This window comes from Pseudopodoces humilis, chromosome 16, assembly GCF_049639895.1.
Source record: "Pseudopodoces humilis isolate 2021_Gansu_Grassland_sample_001 chromosome 16, ASM4963989v1, whole genome shotgun sequence".
Lineage (NCBI taxonomy): Eukaryota > Metazoa > Chordata > Aves > Passeriformes > Paridae > Pseudopodoces > Pseudopodoces humilis.
The window spans coordinates 6871724-6894545 of NC_142215.1; the positions used below are offsets into that span (position 1 = coordinate 6871724).

At 39.5% G+C, this 22822-nt stretch overlaps 1 protein-coding gene across 3 annotated transcripts in view; it reads left to right on the plus strand.

Annotated features, from left to right (window-relative positions):
- The window catches only part of AGBL1 (AGBL carboxypeptidase 1), a 342670-nt gene that overhangs the window by 135014 nt on the left and 184834 nt on the right, over positions 1-22822 (plus strand). For all 3 annotated transcript variants that reach the window (XM_088063318.1, XM_088063317.1, XM_014251368.2), the window contains exons 19-21: positions 1054-1183; positions 5674-5805; positions 9691-9867. In XM_088063318.1, coding sequence (XP_087919444.1) covers positions 1054-1183; positions 5674-5805; positions 9691-9867 — 439 coding nt within the window. The remainder of the gene's footprint in view (positions 1-1053; positions 1184-5673; positions 5806-9690; positions 9868-22822) is intronic.

Consider the following 22822-nt stretch of genomic DNA (forward strand, 5'->3'; position numbering starts at 1 on the left):
TAATTTGTTCTAAGAGGTTGATGCAGGCAAGCTGGATGCAACTCTGTAGCTAGAAATTCATCCAACATAGAGGATATTTAAACTTTTCTGAAGAAGATGAACCCCAATTTTACAGTGCCACTGGAGGCATTCTAGTGGATAGTTTGGAGATGATGAGGACCTACCACAATATCTCATATGCTGGAGGGTGGATTCCTGGATTTTATCACCACACTGTGAGTTGAAAATTATCAACCAAATTCCAGCAAATCCTTTGAAGAGTGTAAGGCTCTGATCTACACAGTCACTAACAAGGGAGATTAGTTGAATTTTTCAAAATTGCACAGTGCTGTACTGCTCCACATGGTCAAGTATCTGCACAATCTTCCACTGATCACTGAGTCAGTAACAGAATATGTCTTAACTAACTAAGGGTAGCGTTTCCTCAGTGCAAACCTGGGATTCTTATTCAGCTTTTTATCTAGCCTTTGCAGTGAAGCTGGGTAATTGTTCTACATAATGCTCTAGCAGGCATCATGATCTCCTTGATGGGCTTTAGATAGAGACATTTCTTGTGAGTAGAGAAGCTTAAATGAGACACCCAGCACATCTCATTTAAGTGCATTCATTTTTCACACTGGTCAATGAGATTTTAGTGCATGTCTTCAATTAGAATGAGTAGAAGCTGGATGTGCTTGTTTGCTCTGGGGGCTTTGAGAAGCTTGTGCTCTATGCAAGCTGCGTGAATTTCATAGCACAGAATTTAGAATGTTTCAGGAGACTTTTTTTCTATGTGGTCTTTTGATTTGTGCCTTCTTAGGTAAGTGAAAAACTGCATTTATTTGCATGACAACAATTATATGAACCTTAGAAGGAAATTGTAAAATTAATATACTATAAGAACCTGAAAAGTATAATATGGATTAGCGATCCATTCCAACCCAGTGTTCAAAACCATTATATCTGTGTTCTATGGACATTCCCTGTCCTTGTGCCACGGCTTGCCAGGACTGGAAATGCTTTGGAATCAGCTGTTGTTTTGCCAATTTTTGATGTGTTGCTTCCTGATTTCAGCCTTCGTTGTTCACTGAGCGGAGATGACCTCAACAGGCAGTGGCTGACACCCAGTTCCCAGCTGCATCCAACGATTTACCATGCCAAAGGTCTCCTCTATTACCTGAGCAGCATTGGCCGGGCTCCTCTGGTGAGTCTCTTCCAGGTTTTTTGTGTGATTCTGTGAATGGATTGATTGTTTTACTTTTGTGAAGAGTCTTGCTGCAGAGCTGGAGTGGTTTGGGAGCATCATGTGCTGTTACACTTTCATCTTGTGGAATTGTTTTGGAACATTTGAGTATTTATCACTTATTGAATCTTCTAACCAGCAACTCCAAATTTCAGAATCTCTGTATACCTGTAATAAAAATGAGAAAATTAATTTCTTAAAGCTCTTTATATCCTCAAAATACTCTAACTAAGCTAAATATTAGCAGATTATTGCTATCTTCATGGAAGCATTAGGAGAAATTCCTAGAAGATTTAGTCTAAATAGACTGTGCTAAAGGCCATGCAATCACAAAAACAGGGTATGTGAACTTCCCTGCTGCTTTGGTAATGGGAAGAAAAGGACTGGGTTTGGGGGCTACCAGAAATTCTGGGATCCATCCCATCTGCTCAGTAGCCTAGCAGAAGGAAAAGATAGTTCTGAGACCCCAGGAGGAGAAACACAAGGAACTTCAAAATTGACAAACAGATGGGGATACATGGACTGGCAGGTTTGTTGGTGATAGCTACAACCAGGCAGGAAATGTCCAAGTGCTCCAGAGTCCCTCTGGGTTTGGTGAGAAAAGCCCCAGACAAGGTGAAAATGTCTGTGAACTTCTCTAAAAGAATTCTTGAAGTAATTTAATTTTTGTCTAAGCCCTGAAATGTATCTCTGTAGGCTGAGAAGTATTGTTAAAACTCAGCTCAGAGTTGCAAATTGCATCACCAACATTTTCCTTTGGTTCAGAGCAGGGTAGGATGTCCTGCTTTACCCTGTAATTTGCTGTCTGGCCTCCTTTAATACCTGACCCTCCTTGTCATATTCAGGTGCATAAAGTCAAATACACAGTGCAAGTTTTCATCCTTGTTGAGTGAAGGGAGACTATTGATCCTGCCATCTCCCTCACTCACAGACTGCATAAACTGATTTTACTTTTCCTTTGAAGAATACATTGAAAATGTCTTTTCCCTCCTTCAGAAGAGGGTTTGGGTTTTGGATTTTTTTTTGTTTGTTTGTTTTTATTGGGTTTTCTTTTAAGCACTAAGATCCCATGGAGCCAAGTTCACTGATAACCAAATGATTTCTGTGAACTGTTTTGGTTTAATTTATCCTAGGGATGTGCAAGCAGTTTCTTTGAAGCAAGGAAAATCTTGAAAAGCTTGAAGGAGAATAGAAAAGAACTTTAGCCACTTTAAAGCAAGGCCACTTTAATTCTTTTGTTAAAATGAAAGCAGCCTGTTAAATGATGGGTGTTTTTTGCTTACCTTGTTGGCTGTGGGAACCCTAATGAGACCAAGGGACTGGGGCACTGGGACATTGCAGAGAATCTCATCTCTAATGCTCCAAAAGAGGAAAGGAACTTCCAGTGGACCAGAAGGCTCTGAGCAGAGTTTGCTGCCTCTCAAAGGCATTAAATCAAGCTTGGAAACTAGTACAGCCTGCAAGAATGTAGTCATTGAGAGGAAAAAAACATGGTTAGAAGCATGTCTACCTCAAAACTGGCATTTAATGTCCTGTCACAATGTTATTAAGACAGAGAGTTGACACAAAAAAGAGAAGAAATTTCAAAAAGTTCTGTTTTCCAACAGCTTTTCTTGCTTTCCACTTTATAAATTGCTTTTCTTTTATTTTAAAAGGTACCTGGTTCTGTGACTCATAAGGAGGGTTGTTTTTGAGCTAGAAGGCAGTCCTTACCTTTCAGATCAGTGCTGGCAAATAACTTTAAATAGATTTAAAAACTGTTCATGTCTTTGAGTCATATCCCAGTGAGTGCAAGCTTGGGAGTCTGACTGGTTTGTGTGTCTCAGTGTCCCAGCCATATGGAAGGACAGGCTGAAGAAAAAGCACAGGAGATGCCATGTTTGCTCAGTGTTTGCCCAGACATATCCCAGGAAGAATTCTGTGTTGAGTGCTCAGACTTCAAGATATCTCTTAGCCTTGGCTGAATGGTGAGACATAAGCTACCCTGTGGTGTGAAAATCAGGCAGAAGGATGTGCTATAGAGAATAATTTGGTATAAACATTGGGAGTGACTGCAGTATCCAGTTAAATTAATTAAAATGTAGCACTCTGCAACTTGCAAATGGAAAGAAAGTGATTTTGGTGGCACTGATGCTTCTACTGTGGAAGCTGGTGACACTCTGAAAGATTCCGTGGCCTGAAGCAGCTGCCAAATTACAGAACCTGGCTTTGGTAATCCTTTACCAATAAAGAAGTCTCAATCCAGATCTGTCACTAAGGACCTGTCTGCAGGCTTCTTGAGGTGCAGAATTATAGACCTGCTACTTATCAGGCAGCCCCACTCACTGATCATCCCTGTGTGCTTTATGATAAATAATATTTTAGGCAGATAATATATTGTCTTTTGTGTGTTGTAATTCTGTAAATTGGCAGGTAATTGATACCCAGTTGAGCTGAGTTCTCTGCCTTGAAATCAGACAAAAGATGTAAAATCCTCTTTGATATTCATAGAAATACATTCTAGGTGGTGACTGTGGTTAACCTAAGATGTGACTGTGTATTGCTGATAGCTTAGATGAAAAACTAGCTGGAAAAATGTCTGTCATTAAGAGAATTAACCAATGCAGCTCTTTGGAAGGAGGCATTCCTGGATAATTGTGTGTGGATCAGAGTTGTTTCTGGGTGGGTGGCTGTTCACGTGCTCCAGGTGTGGAACCTGCAGCCCCACACAAAGATCTGGAGATGAGTGGTGGTGTGGGAAGGGAAGTTGACAGGTCAGAAAGCAAAGGAAGCAGCAGCATGTAAGATATGGGATGTGTACACTTGTCCATCTGACTGGTTATTCTGTGCCTCAGCCTCTCTGGTGTCAGAGGAGCTGAAGGAATGTACGTGCTCAATTTCCAGATAAATAAACTCCCTGACGTGCTGCAGCTAAACTTAGTTCCTGTGGTAAATAAGCAAACTAGGGTGAGTCTTGCCCTAACAGTTGGTGGAAGAAGCTCATGTTCTCCATCTGTTTCTCCCCTCTTGTGCATGTATTTAGGTAAGAATATGGGTGGGAGTGTTGATCTGCTGGAGGGTAGGAGGGCTCTGCAGAGGGACAGGCTGACAGTGAGTGGATGTCAGTCTCTTCTCCCAAGCAACAATTGACAGGAGAAGAGGAAAAGGCCTCAAGTTGTTCCAGGGGAGGTTTAGGTTGGATATGAGGAAGAAATTCCTTCTCTGAAGGGTTATCAAGCATTGGAAAAGGCTGCCCTGAGCAGTGGTGGAGTCGCCATCCTGCAGGTATTTAAAAGATGTGCAGTTGTGGCACTTGGGGACAGGGTGTAGTGGTGGATTTGGCAGTGCTGGGTTAATAATTGGACCTGATGATTTTAGAGATATCTTCCAGCCTAAACGATTCTATGATTCTATTTTTTTGCACCCCATATTTCTCCCCCATCTCTGTGTGGATCCATCATTTTTCTCTGCCTTCCCACACACATTCATCTCCAGCATAAGTCCTGGAAAACCATTTCAATGAAATCTTGAAGCTCCTTTCTACTTCATGGTGCATGCTGTTGGTTTAAAGTGAAATAATACCTTCTCTTTAGAGGTTTGTATCTTTTCATTGACAGATTTCTGAATATTCCTGATGAAGACATGGAGAATATATGTAACAGCCATGTGTACATCGACTTCATATCTCAGAGGGCACTGAGATTGATTATTCTTTAAGACCTGGGTCAATATTTACCTCTCAGGTCATTAAATTGTGATTTTCATTTCCATGGGAATCAATATCTGCCTATAAAGGCAATCAAAACTTCCGCTAAAACTGGGAATGTGCCTTGTACCTCGTTTATATGACAGCTGGCTTGGGAGATGGATTGGATAGACAGGTAGATTAGTGTGGAATGAGTTTATTTGCCTTGAATATGGGTCATTTTCTGTGCTTGACTTGCAGGAATTCATGCAAAGATCTGACAATACAATTGCACAATTATAGTTTCCTGAAAATTATGTAGCATGGGTTTTTAATTTAAAGATGACAAAGCAATGATTAATCGCTTGGGAAGGCATAGATTTCAAATCTCATGAGGATAAAGCTGGAGTTTAGGAGTTTAGAAGTAGAAAGAGCCTGACAAATTGCTCTGTTGTGGTATTAGGAGTTCTCATGAACCCTTAGGTTCCTGAGTTGCCATGGATTCTTGCACAGGTGTCATGTTTACTTCTGCTGCAGACAGAAGTGCACTAGGCTTGACTCTGAACCCCTGAGATCATGTCAGATCAAATAAATAAAGCAAGATACAAGAGACTAATGAAGTCTGACACAGGTCAAAGGCACGGCCCAGAGTCTAAGCTACTCTGAAGAGACCAGAAAAAAAAAATCAGATTTACACCTCCCTGCCATAGTCTAATACTGCTTATTGTAAAGAACCAAGAAACCTTTCCAGTGTTCAACATTTTGCCTTGTTTTTTCCTCTCTTTAGGTGTTCTGTGACTACCATGGGCACTCCCAGAAAAAGAATGTGTTTCTCTATGGCTGCAGCATTAAAGAGACCTTGTGGCAGGCAGGCTGCATGGTTGACACAGCAGTTGTCACAGAAGATGTTGGCTACAGGGTAGGTCTACCTGGTTCCTTCCTTAATTAGCAGCCTGTATGTGCTAATATATTTAAAATATTTAAGATAAGGTCACCTCAGAAATTCTGGTGATAGGGTACAAACTTTCCTTGTTCTAGTGGAATAATGGTCCAGAGAATTTCGAGTCACATGTAATATCTTAATGCACCAGATGTTAGGGACCAATCCACTGATGGTATATTTGCTATTTATTTAATTTCAGTAAAATGATGTGCTATAATATTTGGCCACAAGCTAATAGGACAGACATATTTTTGTGTGTTTTATAATTTCTAAATATGCATACAATTTTGTCCTCACCATCCTACCCATAATATGAAAATAAATGGGAATTATGTAATGTTAACTGAGAAGGAGATGGTGTCCCACAGTCCTACTCAATTGAATGTGCTCATCACAAAATGCTCCTGGTCCTACTGAAAAAATGAGATAATTCAATGGATGCCAAAAAAACCTGTCATAGTGAAGCTGTCTGCAGAACAAATGTTTGGTGTCATACCTAGGAACCTTATTTTTTTATTTTTTTTTTTTAATTAGAACAAATTCTAAAATCTGTTTTATTTCTGTTTCATGGGAATGTCTTGTTCATCAGACTCTTCTTTGGATTTCCTGCTCATCTATCTTTTTTTTTTAATTGGTTTAAATTATATTTTCCTATTAAATAAGATTTTTCAGGGAAAAAAGAGAATTTTATAAGGTCCAATCGAACTGATTATGGAGTTACAGCTTGGATCACTCAAACCTCAAAGAGGTTGAAAAGTCTTTGTCAGTTTATGCCTCTGTATATTTTTTTCTACTTCAGCATAAATATTCAATATTCTTCCATGAGATTGTCATGTTTTCCATGCTCATCTTATGGAGCTGCACAGAAAAAAACTGAAACTTTACAGGAGGAAAAAGCGTTGGTTGTGAGGGGTCCCCGTGGCAAACATCAATTCCTGAGGAGAGCAGGGAGGGTTCCCACAGCCAGGGCATTTTTGGCTGTGTTTGAATTCTGGGGGCTTGCAAAGGCTGAGGAGGGCTCGCTGCTGCACAGACAGAATTCAAATGTTCCTGTCAGCATTTGGAGCCTGACCTGAATCTGCAATGAAGAAAGGCTCCAAGGCTATCCAAGAACACTCTGCAGTGGCCCAGAAGAAAGGCTTTTGTGGCTCAAATCCTTGTTTTTGCACAAAATGAGAGGTGGGTGCCTGCTGCAGATCCAGCCTATGGGTCACAGTCTCCCTGCTTAGCTGGGAAATGAGGACACATCCACAATTCCAACTGGCAGGTCCCCAGCCCTGCCTCAGACTTGCTGCCTTCCACTGTTTGCACAGGTTTCTCTCCTGCCTCCTCTAGGTAATGGGAATTAATCTGGCCTCCATGATTGATTTTTCTCCACAGGAACAGAAACCAAATACCTCAAGAAAATTATGGGCTTTGGGAGAGCCTTTGCCTCATATGTTATAGATGCAGCTGTAGCCCTTGGCAATGTACAGTCAGAGTCCTCCTCGCCTTCAATATTTGGTGGCCTTGGGTGACTTGCACAGCATTGGCATTGTAATCCCAACCTTTTGATAAACATTCCAGGCCCCTTTGACAGCAATCTCTGTAGGGACATTAGTAAAGAAATATAATTCCATTATTTTTGAATGGGATTGGAGGTTTATGGACAGGGTCCAGTGTAAGTGGAGCAGCTTCCTTTGCTGTCACACATGATAAATCCAGCAGTCACACTGCTGCACGATCATAAAAGCATCCTTTTAAGGGACGTGTTTTCACGCAAAATATATTATTGAAAGATAATTAATGAGAAGAACCAATAAAAAAGAAAGAGCCATTAGTGTGAAAACCAGTGAAAGCTGGTAAAATGAAAAGAATATTAAATTTGGGGTTGCTAATGCTTCTAAATGAGTGCTGTGTACAGAGACATTAATATTACCTGCCAGTATTGTTATTTAATTAAAAGGAAAAGATTGATTATGCATATAATTTGAATTGCTCTAAAAAGTGAAACTGGATTAGGGTTCTGATTCCTGTATTTGGTGTGATAAGTTTACAAAATTTTGTGTGTGGGTTCAGATAAAAGCATGTACCATTCACACATACTTTAACTGGGTCTCATGGTTGTGCTAAGGCTTATAAATACCTGAGCTATATGATTCTGCTGCAGGTTTTTTTACTTCCTTCTTAGTCAAAATCCAGGAAAACCTGGAAGCTGTGCATGAAGCCATACAATTTTGTTAAGTCTGTGCAGCAAGTAGCAGGCTGAAGGCAGTGCAGAAATGTTGGATGCTTTATCAAAGGCAAGAAGTGAATTTTCAAGGTTTCTCTGTTCAGTGTGCCCACAGAAAAGATAGTGCTGCAGCTCTTAGTAAAACATGGGAGATCTTTACTTAAGATTGAGTCTCGAGGTGGTCTCAGACTTAAAGTGAAGTTTCTTGCTTTGTTCTAGTTTTCTCTATCTCAGTTTTTTCATCTGAAAATGGACCTTATGGAACTGGAGGAGACCAGTGATGGCTGCAGCCAAAATATACTGAAAAATGAAATGTGTATAAATGAAAAATATGTATGGTTAAGTAGTTTGCAAGAGATATTGCAAAGTACTTTAGCCCAAATATGTATCACTCATAACAAGCATGTTTTAGGAGAAAACTTTCAAACCAAATATTCCTATACAGAGATGTGAAGTAAAGCTCAAAAGAACAGAACTGCAATTCCTCAGAATTAGTTGGTGAAGCTGATGGTTACTGGAAAGTAAAGTAGCTGGTTAGTTCTCACTACCCAGACTGAATGAAATTGAAGGGTAAATGCCACTAGCAATATGTGGGAATGCCTTTGCTAGGATTTCATTCAGTTCAGGTGTTAAAGAAAACTGTCATAAAAGAAATAACCAACATTCTAATTTTGCTCAGACTCCTCTAGGTGGATCAGACGGTGTTTTGGCACATGTGCTTGGTGTAGCAGCACTGAAGTTAAACCACACACAGACATAACCCACATGCGTGTGTGTGTGAATCTAACAGTCCAGCCTATTCTTTAGCACTAGGTGTGCCCTATGTAGCTGTTACCTATTTTTATAGAGTGTAAAAATAACACATTTAGCCCTCTGTAATGACTAAGTAATTGTTGCCTCTTCATTGATGGAACATTTGATTCTTCAGGCGTGCTTATAGACTTTGTTGGGAAATGTGATTTTGAGAGTAAGAAAACCACTCAGGGCTAAGATGTAATATTTACTTGTTTTATTATTACTTTTTATTGTCTGTATTTTTATTACTCTTTGATTCTTTAAGTGAACTGTATAAAATAAATTGTTTTGACCTGGAAGAGAATATTTTGGTTTGTTTCACAGTGCACATTAGGTAAATGTTAAGCTCTGTTTTCACATAATTATGTGTGATGCTCTACAAGAACAGATCCCCTTTCTCTGCTCTATACCAGCTTCAGACAAAATTCCTCCCATGGCTCAACCCTTGTCAGACCCTGGATTTATGGTGGGAGGAGATAAAATAGAACTGTGGAGGGGAGAATTGGGATGTCAGATACTGAGCTGAGGCTCTTGGCAGCTCAACAGGAAGGTGTAGGTTGGTTGAAGCAGCTTGAGAACAAAACTGATTTCAGCACTTCACCCGAACTATTGGGTGTACAAATGTTTGGTTTTGAGTTAGATATGTCAATTCTACAGAATCATTGCATTTTAGTCTTTGGAATGAAACAAATGTTAGAATCTGAGGGTTTCACATGGGCTAGGGGTAATGCACCGGTTGGAGCTCTCAGTATCCATGGATAAATTTGATTATTGACTCACTAAAACACAAGTCTCTCTCTACGTGTGTGTATGATACCAACATGTCCACATCTGTGCAATTCATTTTCTCACAGACTCTTCCCAAAATCCTGGATAAAGTGGCCCCAGCATTTGTCATGAACAGCTGCAGCTTCCTGGTGGAGAAGTCCCGGGCATCCACAGCCCGTGTGGTGGTGTGGAAGGAAATGGGGGTGCTGAGGAGCTACACCATGGAAAGCACCTACTGCAGCTGCAGCCACGGACTCTACAGAGTGAGTAAACCTTCCAAAAAACCCTCTGCCACCCTCCTGATGCACATCTCATGAGCTTGGGTGGAGGAGATGGCCATTGCTGAGCACTGTGTGCTATCTCCAGACCCATGTAGGCCAGAATTTGTTTTCAGGGGAATCTCATTCTTTTACCCATCATTCTTTTAGCTTCCATGCCAAGAAAGTAGAGTCCCTCTGTGAGGTTTCATTCAACAGGGAAATAAAAGGAAACTCCAGTCTGCAGCCAAAAGCACTGAGCTGAAGAAAGGAGTGTTTTGGGGATATATATATACACATATATATAGGGACTTACCCTTACAAGGGCTTTCTTTCACAGTCATGTAGTAAAAGTTCTGGCAGGTCATATGGACATTTTTGAACCTAATTCTAAGGTAATTAACTGTAATACTCGTTGGTACAGGCTCACTGCCTGAGCATTCACCTAAATGGCTACATTTAAGAGCCTCCACTGAGAATCCTGCATTTGGAGTTTCCTGTTCTGACAGGCAGAGGAAGCCAATCTAAGGGTAATTTTGACAGATGTCAATGAATTTAAGCTATGGCTGAGACTGTGATCTAGACAGGCCCAAATTCCACCTCAAATGAGGTTGGTAGGAAGGGCTGTACTTGTACCAGGCATCAGTCTGAGAGATCTCCTGGCAATTTTTAATATAGGATAAAGTCTGATAATTGTATTTGAGTGATCATAATTCTCCATTCCTTCAAATGATTAATTTTTTTTGCTTTTTCTTATTCCAAACCTGTTGCTTTTATTTGAAAGGCTTCTATATTCCACCTCATTTCTTCCACTAGGGAGCAATCCTTATCTGTACAACATTAATAAGCAGTTAAGGATCCTGAAAGACCCTTAAGGAAAGAGCCATTATTACAAATAACAATTAATTAATAAGACATTCAAATTATTATCTTTGTAAGCTCTATACTAATCCTTTTACCTCTCTGTAGAATGTAGCAGGCAGTATTCAGCTGCTGTTTTAACCATGCTCTGCTATACACACATCAATTCCAGGACAGGAAAGGCAGAATTAAAAAACGACAGACAGTTAAAATCAAGAGAGTGTAATGCCCAGGGCAATTATATCTAACACTCTCTACTCCTGAGAAGTGCTAATGGCTTTTTAATAGGCACCACAGGTCAAGACAGTGGGTTTGAATCTTTTTAGACAGTGGGGGGAAATCTACTTTGACTGAAATCAATGACAGAGCTCCAAATGATTTCTGTAGAGGAGAATTTCACTGATTTCTTAGATAACCAGAGTAAGATCTAAAACCAGTGGCACATCAGATTTTATTGATATCTAATGACTGGTTCTCCATCAGCATCTGTGAGGTCTTTAAGCAAACTTGCTTCATGTGTGTCATTAGACACTTAAAATAGTAGGAAGAGAAATCTCTTAAAATGTGTGAAATTATTTTCTATGTTCTTTCTTGTCCTCTTTATTGACACAGATCAGAGCCACCACCAGGCACTGAGGACAAAAGCAAGTTCACATATGAGGGCTTGTGACTGGTGAGAGAATTCAGTGCTCCCATGACTCTCAAGGAAGTCTGAAAGCTGTAAAGCAGCTCTAAAATTTCCATTATGAATGCATTGAAAATCTGAATCTTAATTGGATCACCTGGTTGTGTTCATGAGGTCACATATTCTTGTCTGGTTTTTTGAGGGTTTTTCTGTTTAAGATTATGATTTATTTCAAAGATGGAGGATACCTGAATATTCCCATTACGAAGAATTCCTTCACCATTTCTCTATCATAAGGATAATACAAACCCTTATTGCAGCTTCTGTGATTTAGGCAGATTTAAAGTATTCCCACTATTTTTTTCCTAATGCCTTCAGTACCCAACTTGTTAGTCTCGAAATAGAATATAATCTTTTATGTTGATTATACTGGAGCTGCATATAAATACATCCAGTATCTCTTCCAGAAAATAGATATTTGTAAGCTATTTCCTCTTCTTTTTAGTGGTCTTTAGAGTTGGTCCTATTTGCTTGCTCTTACAAGTGGATTAGTAGGAGTGTGGAATTGACAGACTGAACTGAAGATTTTGTTGCATAAATACAATTTAATCCTCAGCTTCTATCTATCAAACCAAAGCTAATTCATCGGTATCTTGGAGCCCTAAAATCATTCTTATAAACTGGAAATTAATCACATAAGAGGTCATGTTTTTCCAGTGGCTTCAACATGAGTTCTTCACTCTTGGACCCTGAAGTTGGATGTGTGTCTAAGCAGTAGAATGAAACTAATGCTCAGGCAGAAGATATCAACTTTGGGGTTTTCTGACATTTGGTTTGGAAGATTTGTTTAACTGTGGATCATCGAGTCAGTTTTTTAATTGCATATGACTGATCTCCCTGTACAGATACATCCAGAATTTCCCCTAGACAGGCACAACCTTAATTTTTTTCTTACTTTTACACCTTGAAGTACAGTAGAAACAGCAGCTAGGATTTAAAACATCTTGTTAAATGCATCAGAGGCTCCCACATCCAGTATCATTCAGTGAATCAGTGGTCAGACTTCTATCAGAGAGCAGCAAACCTGGTCTTTGGGTTTTTTTCCAGCTTTCAAGCTTTTTTTTTTCCTTTTCAACTCAAGCAAGGAATTAATTGAAGCAGCTGCTTTGCTGGCTGTGTGCACAGGTACAGCACTTGGAGCTGCACAGAGGCATCTGATGGGGATTGTCCAAAGGATTTAGGAAGAACAAGAAAACTGTAGAGAGGCTACAAGAGGTTAAAATATTAATTGCACAAGGCTGGTGAGTGTACTTCATCTCACCACAGGTTGATGAAGGGCTGAGGTAAACCAGAACTTCGTTTTTCTAAAAGAAAAGCTGTGAGTTTTTCTCCTGGAATGTGTTCCCCCTCCTCTCTTAGACTAAAATCTTAAAATACTTTAGTGGCTGAAAGATGAGGCAGGAATTGGGTACTATTGATATGTAAATGAGAAACAGTAGTGACCTCGGCTTCCTTTAAAAGTCATTTGATTTCAAATGGAGAGGAGGGTGGAAATGAAAGGAGAAAAGAGATGGTTTGTCTGACGAATCTCCTTGTCTGTGTGATCAATGGAAATGCAATAAGCCAACTACCCTTAAGGAAGTGAAACATAAAACTAAAGAAACTATTGATCTTATCTAAGGTTTTGTTCAACCTAGGAACAAGAAAAGAAGGTGATAAAATATCCAAACTCTTTTTCATCTTGTCTGGATTACCCAAATCACTCTTCGAGGAGCCTTATCTCCATTTGAAAGTTGCTAAAAACAAAGTAATGAAGTTTCACATGGAATTTTCCCTCCTGTTTCTGCTGGTTTGCAGCCTGGTGGTCAAACCAGAAAATATCAATAGTAAAATAATAACCCCCTTATCATTTTTGCTCATGTGATGACTGTCTGCATTGGTCCCTCATTGAAGATTTTACCCCTCCAGCTCAAATTGATTTCATTTGCTGCCTCCCTTTTGTGGGATGCAGAGCCCTCTTCTCATCTTCGGTTTTGAAAAGTCTGAATACGAGGCTGTGCTGTGAGGAGTTCTGACTACAGGTACAGCCATGACCCTGGAAGAATCACTGTTCTGTCATGTCTCACTCTTTCACCATTCTTCCTGGTTCCTTGTTACCTCGCCTGCTAATTAGGACCCTTCTGTAGCATATTCCATTGTGCTGTTCCATTCATTATTGCATCCATTATCCTCCAAGTTAATACCTTTAGTACCTGGGTGTACAGCTGAGTTCCAAACCATATGTCTTGGTAATACAGCTAAAAAATTTGGCTTCATGCTCTGTGTGTACATGTTATGTTGGAAAAGCAGTTTCCTTGGCATGGTGTGCCTGATGGAGGAGTTGGAGTACTAATGGAAATAGATTTTAGCTTTTTTGCTTCAAACGGATTATAAACAACAAGGAGTAACAAATGAGTTTTCAAATTATAGCAGGTGTCTTGACAATATCCTATGAAGGAGATTTTACTGCTGGTATGGATCCCTCTTTGAAGGAAGCTTTTGGAAGAGCTGAGAAATAAGATTTTTCTTTTTTAATTCTTCTAAGTCAGAGGAATTGAATAACCCAAATTTTCTCTTATGGCTCAATTAGAGGAAAAAGGCATCCCTCTGCAGAGACACTGGAGCTGGAGACCTCAGCACTGAGCAGTGTGGTCATACAGTTCATAAGACACTCTTGATATTTTTAATTCAAAAAATCATTGCTGGACAGAAGTGGTGAGAGTTAGTCTAATTATAAGATCTAATATTATCCATCCCCTTTAGCCTGGCCAGCATGGGCTGACATATTTAAATGAGTGATGAATCAGTGATTTTCCATGGAAGAGTGGCTGAAATAAAGCAATATGCCAAGGTGAAAGCCTCCCCTCTTTCTCATCCTTCAGAAGAGGCCTGCTCTGGTTTGATCTCTTTCTGCTAGATAAGCCAAATTGTTACCCATGTATGATTGACCACTGGATTGCAACACTATTTCTTCATAATTATCAGTACACAATTAAATATTTTCTTTATCTTCCTTACTTTTGAAGATTACTTACCAAATTTCTGTGCGGAATTTTTATGTATGTTTTATTCATAAGCAGTTTATTACAGTTAATAGTCAGAAATTGAGTTGTTTTGATGGAGTTTGCAGGTCACATGATGTTGCTTCTGTTCTCCCATAAAATCTATATTGTTCTTGTAATTGGAAGTCTGGTGCAGAAACTTGCAAATAATTTTAATTTGGCTTGTTGCCAGTATTCAGCCACCAACAAAAATGATTTCAGCAATATTCTTGCCATAAAGCATGTTTGATAAATAGTTGAAGACAGAAAAAATAAAGAAAATGGGATATATTCTATGCTTTCTGGCATACATTTCTGGAAAATGATTAGATCATCTTTGCAAGTCTTACAGACTCTTTCCCAATTCTGATTTCTTTTGTGCCCCAGAGCTTATACTTTTCCTGAGTATGAGTAAGTCTCAAAAGCATTCAAAAGCTTCTTTTTAAAGAAGAAAAAATCATCTCTAAAATGTGTGGTTTTAGCTGACCCTCAGTGCTCTAGAGATCTCATTCTAAAGCAGATGCTGAGAATAAGAAAGAATATTTTTTTCCTTCTGATAGGTCTGCTTCCAGTTCTGCTCCGAAGTGGCTCAAATTGGAAGCAGATGTAACAGCAAGGAAAGTATAAAAAAAATAGTTATCTAATATTAATCTAAGGACAGATGTTTCAAATTAAGGGTGTTGGTTTTTTCCCTTTTCTTAAGTTGTTACCCAAAGCAAAAGTTTGCCTCTTATTTGCTTTATTTTCCTGCCTCCATTATTTCCTCCCACCCCTTGTGCTAATTGATTGATGATTCATTTTGTAAGATATTGTAATTGTACCTTTTAGGCTTTTAGACCTCACTTCATAGAGCTTTATAGGGACTAATGGTATTTAGGAAGTGGGGAAGAAGAGAGAAGGAGCTTCTGAGCAAAGGGAGATGGTGGGTGTTCGTCCTTCTTCTAGACACTTAAATCTACAAGGTTCTTACATGAAGTTCTTATATGGAATTTTTACATGAACTGCTGGAATACTTCCCCTTGTTAAGTGTTTTTTATAGATTTGTTTGTTTTATTATTTGACAGGATGCTAACTAAGAAATCACAACTGTGCTCAGATATGTTTGAAGGTGTGTTGATTTTGGCTCTCTGATTGTTTGGAAAAAGCAAATTACAGAACATTGTAGGGATTCTTTGGGCCTTATATCTACATGAAAACCAGAGTTTACATGTAGGACCACCCCAGCAGATCCCATCTTTCTTGATGGGGAATAAGACAGTTGTGTTAAGGCAGATGTGACAAATACTACATGAGGTGTAAATATCATCTCTGTTTCCAAAAGTCATGAATGCCTTTGCCATCTGCTAATTTTTGTTGAGGATGCTCAATGTTGCCATATGGGAGGGCTATTTATATGCATTTAAATCAGTCTGTAAAGTTTGCAAGAAGGTAACACTGGTCTCCATACTCTGTTTTCCCATTTCCTGATCCATTCCAGAATCAGTTTAACCTTGCTGTTTTGGAAAAGATCAGCCACTGAGTAGGGTAATTTTTCTTATTATCACAGCTGAAGAAGGCTTATTTCTGTTTTTTTTTTTTTGTTTTGTTTTGTTTTTCTGTTTGGTTTTTTTTGTTTGTTTTTCCGTTGTTTTTTGGTCTTTTTTGTTGTTTGTTTTGCTTTTGTTTTTTGACTGGGGAGTTGGTTTGGGGATTTCTAACCTAATATAAGGTTAGAACCCATTTTCTGGCATTAGTGTAACTGTATTAAAGTTTCTGCTGACAACACTCAGCCCTTCTTTCCACGTTTGCCAAACGTTGGTGTTTTGTGAATGACTCTGGAAAAAGCTGTGGGCCCTTAGTCCAGCAGGCAGAGTTTGCTGCTGTACAAACAAACATTTCCCTACCATGACTGAATGATTCATTAACTCTTTCAAGTCAGTACAGGGGTGGCTGCCTGCACTGCTCCATCTGGTGAGGTGTCCCACAGATGCTGCCTTGAAAGACATTTTGGAAAAAGTCCTTCCCAGCACCTGCTGCAGTGGGTTTCAGCTGTTGCTCAGGCCATCTGCTTTGCTATTTCTGAGCTGCAGGATCTGAGTGTTGGGGGATGCAGCATTGTTCCACTGTGCTTGAACTCGCGCTGTTACTCAGAACAGGGGAGAAAGACGCTGGAGAAGAAGAGCACAGAGCTTTCTTTAGCCTCCCTGTCCCCAAAGCACCCAGGAAGAATTAAACCCCAACGCAAGAATTATCAGGGGCACTGGGAAACAGTATTTTATTTCTTCTCATTATTGCTGAGCACCCAAGGAAAGATATATTGGAATTAATTTCCTTTTGCATATATGACACAAGATGGTCAGTGGTGCTAACCGGATCATGAATGAAGATACTAAATTAATTTTTCACCTCTGATTTTGATAATTCTTTCTCCTGAGATGTTGAGCCAGCTGTATCCCTGACTTGCTATGACCTTGAGAAGACATGCCATGCCATATGGTTAAATTACACCACAATAAAATACAACAACAGAAGTGAGTTCATAATAGATTTGACTCTGCAAAGCTGAGAGTTGTCCAGCCCTGTTGAGATTCGGTGGACATGGATGGCATGTAGAATAGAAAAGCAGAGCTGTCATGTACCTTTTTCTTGGCCCACCCTTTTCCACTGTCATACAGTTGTATTTGCTCTGCTGCTAACCCCTTCTGCTTGGGACTCAACCTTGCACAGCTTATTCTAACAAATCCTGAAAATCTCCTGCATTCCTTTCACTTGCTTATGATGTTAGCAATGTTAATGGTGTGTCCTAGCTGGGAGTTGGCTTTTTGTTAAACCTAGGGACATAGCAACCTCCATGGGGCTGGGGAGCGGAAAACAGGCATCATCTTGAATAATGCTTGTCTTGAATGTTTATCTTCCTTTATATTTCCTTTTTTTCCCCCTCAGCTGCTTTTGCACTTCCCATATTCCAAAGCTGTACTGCACAAAGGAGTTCATAGGTACTGACAGGGGCTATCAAACTGTTTCTCTACAAAGTGGATGAGCAACAAGACTGCATAGAAGTGCAAGTGTCCTGTCATATCCATCTTCCAGCATTTGAGAGAACAGGACTAGATGGAAGAATCCCAGGTTTTGACAGTACCAATCTGGGCAGCCCAGGCACTTGAAGCAAAAAAAAGCTATTTGCTATTGCACTTGGGGTTGCATGGAGAAGAAATTGCCTTTTGTGAGGGAACAAGACATGAATCAATGGCTCACCTCTGTATTTTCACCCTGCTGACAAGTGACTGCTATTGTGTCCCCATTTGAAAATGAACAAAACCAGTGTAGCCATGTGGAGACATAAAAACAACAAATGCTGTCACCTCGTGATTGAGGGAGTAGGTTTGGCCATGTGCTGTAAGGAGGAACAAGCTCTCCTAGTATTAAAATCTGTGCTGTCATACTCAGAAGTCAAACAGTCTTTTGTAGTGCCAGAAGGCTGAAAATGCCTAGCAATTTATGGTCAGGCTAATCTCTGAATTGTATTTATTCAGTTTATGGGCATAGCTGAGGACCTGGTTTGACTTCAGATGTTAGAGCCTTAACTACATTCACAGTACAGATTATTAGAACAAACATAAAAACTATAACAACAGGGCAAACTCAATGTTTAAAGGTATTTTTTTCATTTTCTGTTTAAAATATTACACTGACAAATCAGACAACTGCAGTCACACACACACATGTGATTTTTCTTGATGAAATGCTACTGTTTTATTTGAAATCCTCTAAGAAATTTGGTGTGGCATGACCTTGAATGTCCGTGGGATCTCAGTCTTCTAAAGAAAAACCTCTTGGGAAGGGTAAGGAACAGAAAAGCAACATTCCTAATGAAAACTAACCCCGCAGCATTTCGGTGGTGCCCCTTTAAAAGCCCAAATATCATTGCACATCATCCTTTCAAGTTTTCTTGGGAATTACAGCAGCTAGCTTTTTGATTTCTGATGTCTCTCTTGCTTGTTAATCTGGCCCCGTGTGGATTTATTGTACAAATCTATTTGGCAGCTGAAAATTACCCTTTGATGAAGCTCCTAGTCTCATCATGAACTCCTCAGGCATGGAAAATAAGAATGGGTAGGTGGAAAAGCACAGGCTGAAAGAGCCATGTTTGCCTTTGACTGCACATGGATTTTTAGAAGCATCTAAAGTTCAAAGATTTTGATTACAGGATTTTCTGTAAAGATGAATTTCTCTCCTCTTAGGATCATAACATTTGCCATGCTGGATCAGATCACTGGTCCATATAATCAGGTACCCTGCCTCATGCAGACACTGTTTCCTCACAGCTCTGAAGAAAACAAAACCTGCCTGTAAGGCAACTGATTCAATTACACTAAGACACAGAAAGGAAATAATCCTACCAGCCTGACCTGCCTCTCCTCTGCTTCATACACTTTACCATGAGCCCTGATTATTATTTTCAAAACTTGGAATAACGAGCTATGTTCCCTGTCAATAATTATGTCACTTTTTCATTCTCTTTTGTAATCTTCTATCAGATAGGGCTTCCTGCAGCAGCACATTCTACCAGATGCCCATAATATGTATATGCTGTCTGTTATTAAGCATAAACTATATTTTTAAATCTAATTTTCCTTTTGCTGGTTTCTGTGTCCTTGTAAAATGTGCTTCCCATAGCTGCAGTAGTTCCCAGTTTGCTTGTCAGTCAGCTCTGTATCTACACCCACTGCCATCCTCATGCCTCTGTTACCTACTGTGTTATCCAGGTCCCCTGGTCTGGTCTCCCCTAAAATCACACTAGAGGGTCTGTTCATTCTCTTCAGTCTCCAGATCTGCAGATACATCCTTGTTCTACCCACCTCTTGTCTGTTTGGTTCATTTCCCTGTTTTGTTTTCAACTCAGATTTATTTGCTTTCTAGGTGTGCTTTTACTAATTGTTACCTTTTCTCTATTTTTCTTCTACCACACAAATGGTTTCCAGTTGTCCAGTAGAGAAGATCTGATTATAATTTCTCTGCACTGACAGTACTAAATTTTACTGTACTAAATCCTTACTGACCTGGTGCTGTCATATTTTTTTGCTTGAATCAGAATGTGGGTCCTTGCCTGGTACTTTAGACATCATAAATAATGCCTGTGTGTCTGCAGACTGTGCTGGGTGGTGGGCTTGTCCTCGAGTAAGACTCAGGTCTGCCAGCCAGAGAAGGTGGGCGTTGCACGAGACCACATCTGGAAATTCTGCTCCTACTGCAGCTCCTTGGGCGTGATAACAGTGTCCTGTGCAGCTCCACAGCCTCTCTGCCTTTCTGTAACTCTGTCTCAAGTCTGAAGACTTGACAAATATTCCGGAGTCACAGCAAGAGCAAAGGGAGCACTGTGCTCCTGCCCTCCTCTGCCATGTCCAGGTGCAGCCTGTCCTGTAGCTGGGAAGGCTGCAGTTGCTGGGAAAGGCATTAAGCACTGAAAACAGAATTTTGATAACAAATTCATGAAGCTTTGATGCTTAGATTAGACTGTTAGTTCTTCTGGTTTGACCTCTTGTACATCATAAGCCCTTGGGCTTCACCCAGGCAGCTTTGTACAAAGCCCGTTAACTTGTGTTTGTGTAAACAGAAAAATATCCAGGCTGGATTTGAGAATATCACAGCATTGGAAATCTGTCTGGTCCCTTGGTATTTTCTAGGTGTCAGTAATTGTTAAATATTATTGCCTTATTCTCATTTGAATTCATCTGCCTGATGTTTTAGCTGTATTTGTGCTATTTTTCTCTGCTCGTTTAGAGAGACCTTTAGTTACTTAGAGTTTGTTCTCCTGAAGGTACTTACACAATGCAACCTAAGCAACCTTTCAGTCTTTTTTGATAATTAATTAAACATGCTTAATTCTTTAATAGTTTGTCTATATCAGAACATGCAGGAAAGTGCCTCTGAATTAGCTAAAGGAGCAAGTGGAAATTCTTGTGCTAAACCACATTAAGCTACATGTCAACACTCTGAAGCAGAATTAAGGTGGCCTTAATTAAATTTGGCTTAACTCATTTCTAAAGTAAATTAAACCAAACTAAATTGTAAACACTTTCATTTTGAATACCAGAGCAGAAATATGTTCTTCTGTGTGTGATAAACTTGTAAAGTGGGGGTATTCTTATGCCAGATGAACTCAGACACAGAAGTTGATAATCCTAGCAGGAGAGTTTGGGGTGGAATTTGAAGTTTTATGGCTTATCTTTAGTAAGACCCTGCACTGCATACTGCATACGGATGATGAAATAAAACCCAAAAAACTGCTGTGATCTGCCTTGGATGTGTTATATTCTAATTTTTGTCTAAGGAATACTTGTGCTGCCAGATGGTGGGAGATCTACAAGTGAAGATACGTGGTCTAGAAAGAGACATTTTGGCACAGCATGCATCATACAGAGATGCAGATATTGGGGACAATTCAGAAATCATTTGCATACTTGTCATAAACAGGGAAGGCTCAGACCTGATGAGGCTGAAGATATTATTTCTACTGTTAGGTTGGTTACTTACAGCCAAGAGAAGAAAGAGAATGTAGAGACATTCAACACTGATGATGTGTGATACTCTTCTCTACAGAGAATTAGAAGGATATCTTTCAACATCTTTTGCTATAAAATAAACAAGCACTGGGATATTTTCAACCAAGTAGTCATAAATGAGCCTCACTTAGCAAGAGTGGACAGAGGAGTAAACACAAGTACAACGTGACCCTGCACTGTCTGTCTAGGCCAGAAGTATGAGATGCAGAGGCATGTTTGGATGATTCACTTTGGGAACAGATGGCAGAGAAATACGTGGAGTTCTATATGATAGGATTCTTCCTTTTTGATGAAAAGGAAGGACAAAAATCCTGATTTTACCAGAGACTTTTTAAAGGTGTAAATCAAGGGAGGAATGAAAGATGATTATTGGTTGCATAAACTGATCTGAAGCAGACCTTTTTTGGAGAAGTGAGCCATATTCCAGTGCTTAGAACATGGATGAGGGTCCCTTGCACTTTGGAGGAAGAGAACTAACCTTTCATGAAATGGTAAAGGGAAAAAAATGCAGTTCAAACTCAAACAGCTTGTCATAAATAAACTGAACCAGTGCAGGAAAAACTGCAGATGCAATAATTTTTTAAATGTCTCCACACTATTGCTAAAGAATGATGAGCAAGACTAATTGAGAGATCATCTCTGTTGATAAGCTGTAATTTATTTGGCTGTACTAGAACCTGCTAGGAAAACTTTAGAAATTCTTGAATTTAAACACAGCCAGCTCCTGGTCTGCTCCCTGCATGGGGAGGACAGAAAAGGCAGTAGGGGTGTTTGGCTGGGGTGGGGGGAATACCAGTGTGCTGCATCTTCATTTACTGATAATTCAGGTCTACATACTGCAGGTAGGATGACAAAGGCTAGGAAATGATCCTCCTTGGTACACTGAATTAAAGCAGAAAATGGGATAAGCTACCTCAGAAGCACTTGTGTTCCATGCAGGAAAAATAAATGTGTAGCCATGGGCTTCAGTTTGGGTGAGATCTACTTGAGATTCCATGTGGCAGCAGTAAATACTATTAAAGATTCCAAACGTTACAGATGACTAATTTGTAGCACAAAAGATGTAGTATCCACTGCAGTTCTATTTTGGACTACTTTGTAACAGGAAATGATGAATTAATCTTTGTTGTGGGAGTTTGTGGTTACCTAGACACCAGTGATCATGACCCAATTACATTTAATGTGGGCAGGGGACAGTGTTCCTATTAACATGTTTGCTTGTATATTTTTTCCTTAATAAGGGTGATTTTTCAGAGCTGAAGAAATATTAGAATTAAAGCAGACCACAAGAGGGGGAAAAAAATAGAAGTATTATGAATAGAAATTGAGTCCTTTTCCAAAAAGGATTTTGCTACATGTCCAAAAAGGCACAATTCTCTAATCAAGAATTGAGGACATGTTCGGTTAAAAATGATGCTGGTTGAGTAGCAAAAAGAAAGTAATAATTAATGTAGAGGACAGTGACTCATAATACTGATGAAAAATCTACGTGATTGATTATAGTGAGACAGGTCTCTGTTATTTCAGTCTCAGTTTCTTGTTTGTTAGCACTAATTGTTTACTAGTACTTCTGAATGTAATGAGTAAACAACAGTAGAGGTCATTTCCCTAAATGTGGCTCGTGAAAATAATCTTGTGAAGAATGATAGCACAGATTTATTGTCCCTGAACAAAGAAAAAAGGGAAGATAGACACAAGCCATTGTAATGTTGGATATAAGAAGATAAAGAGTAAAAATTCATGGCAGTCAGTCCTTAGAACAGTAAGGAAGCATTTGTGACCATCACCAAAAAATAAGTTCTGGAACACTACTATAGAAATTACTGCATGGATAAGATTTTTAAACAGATGCC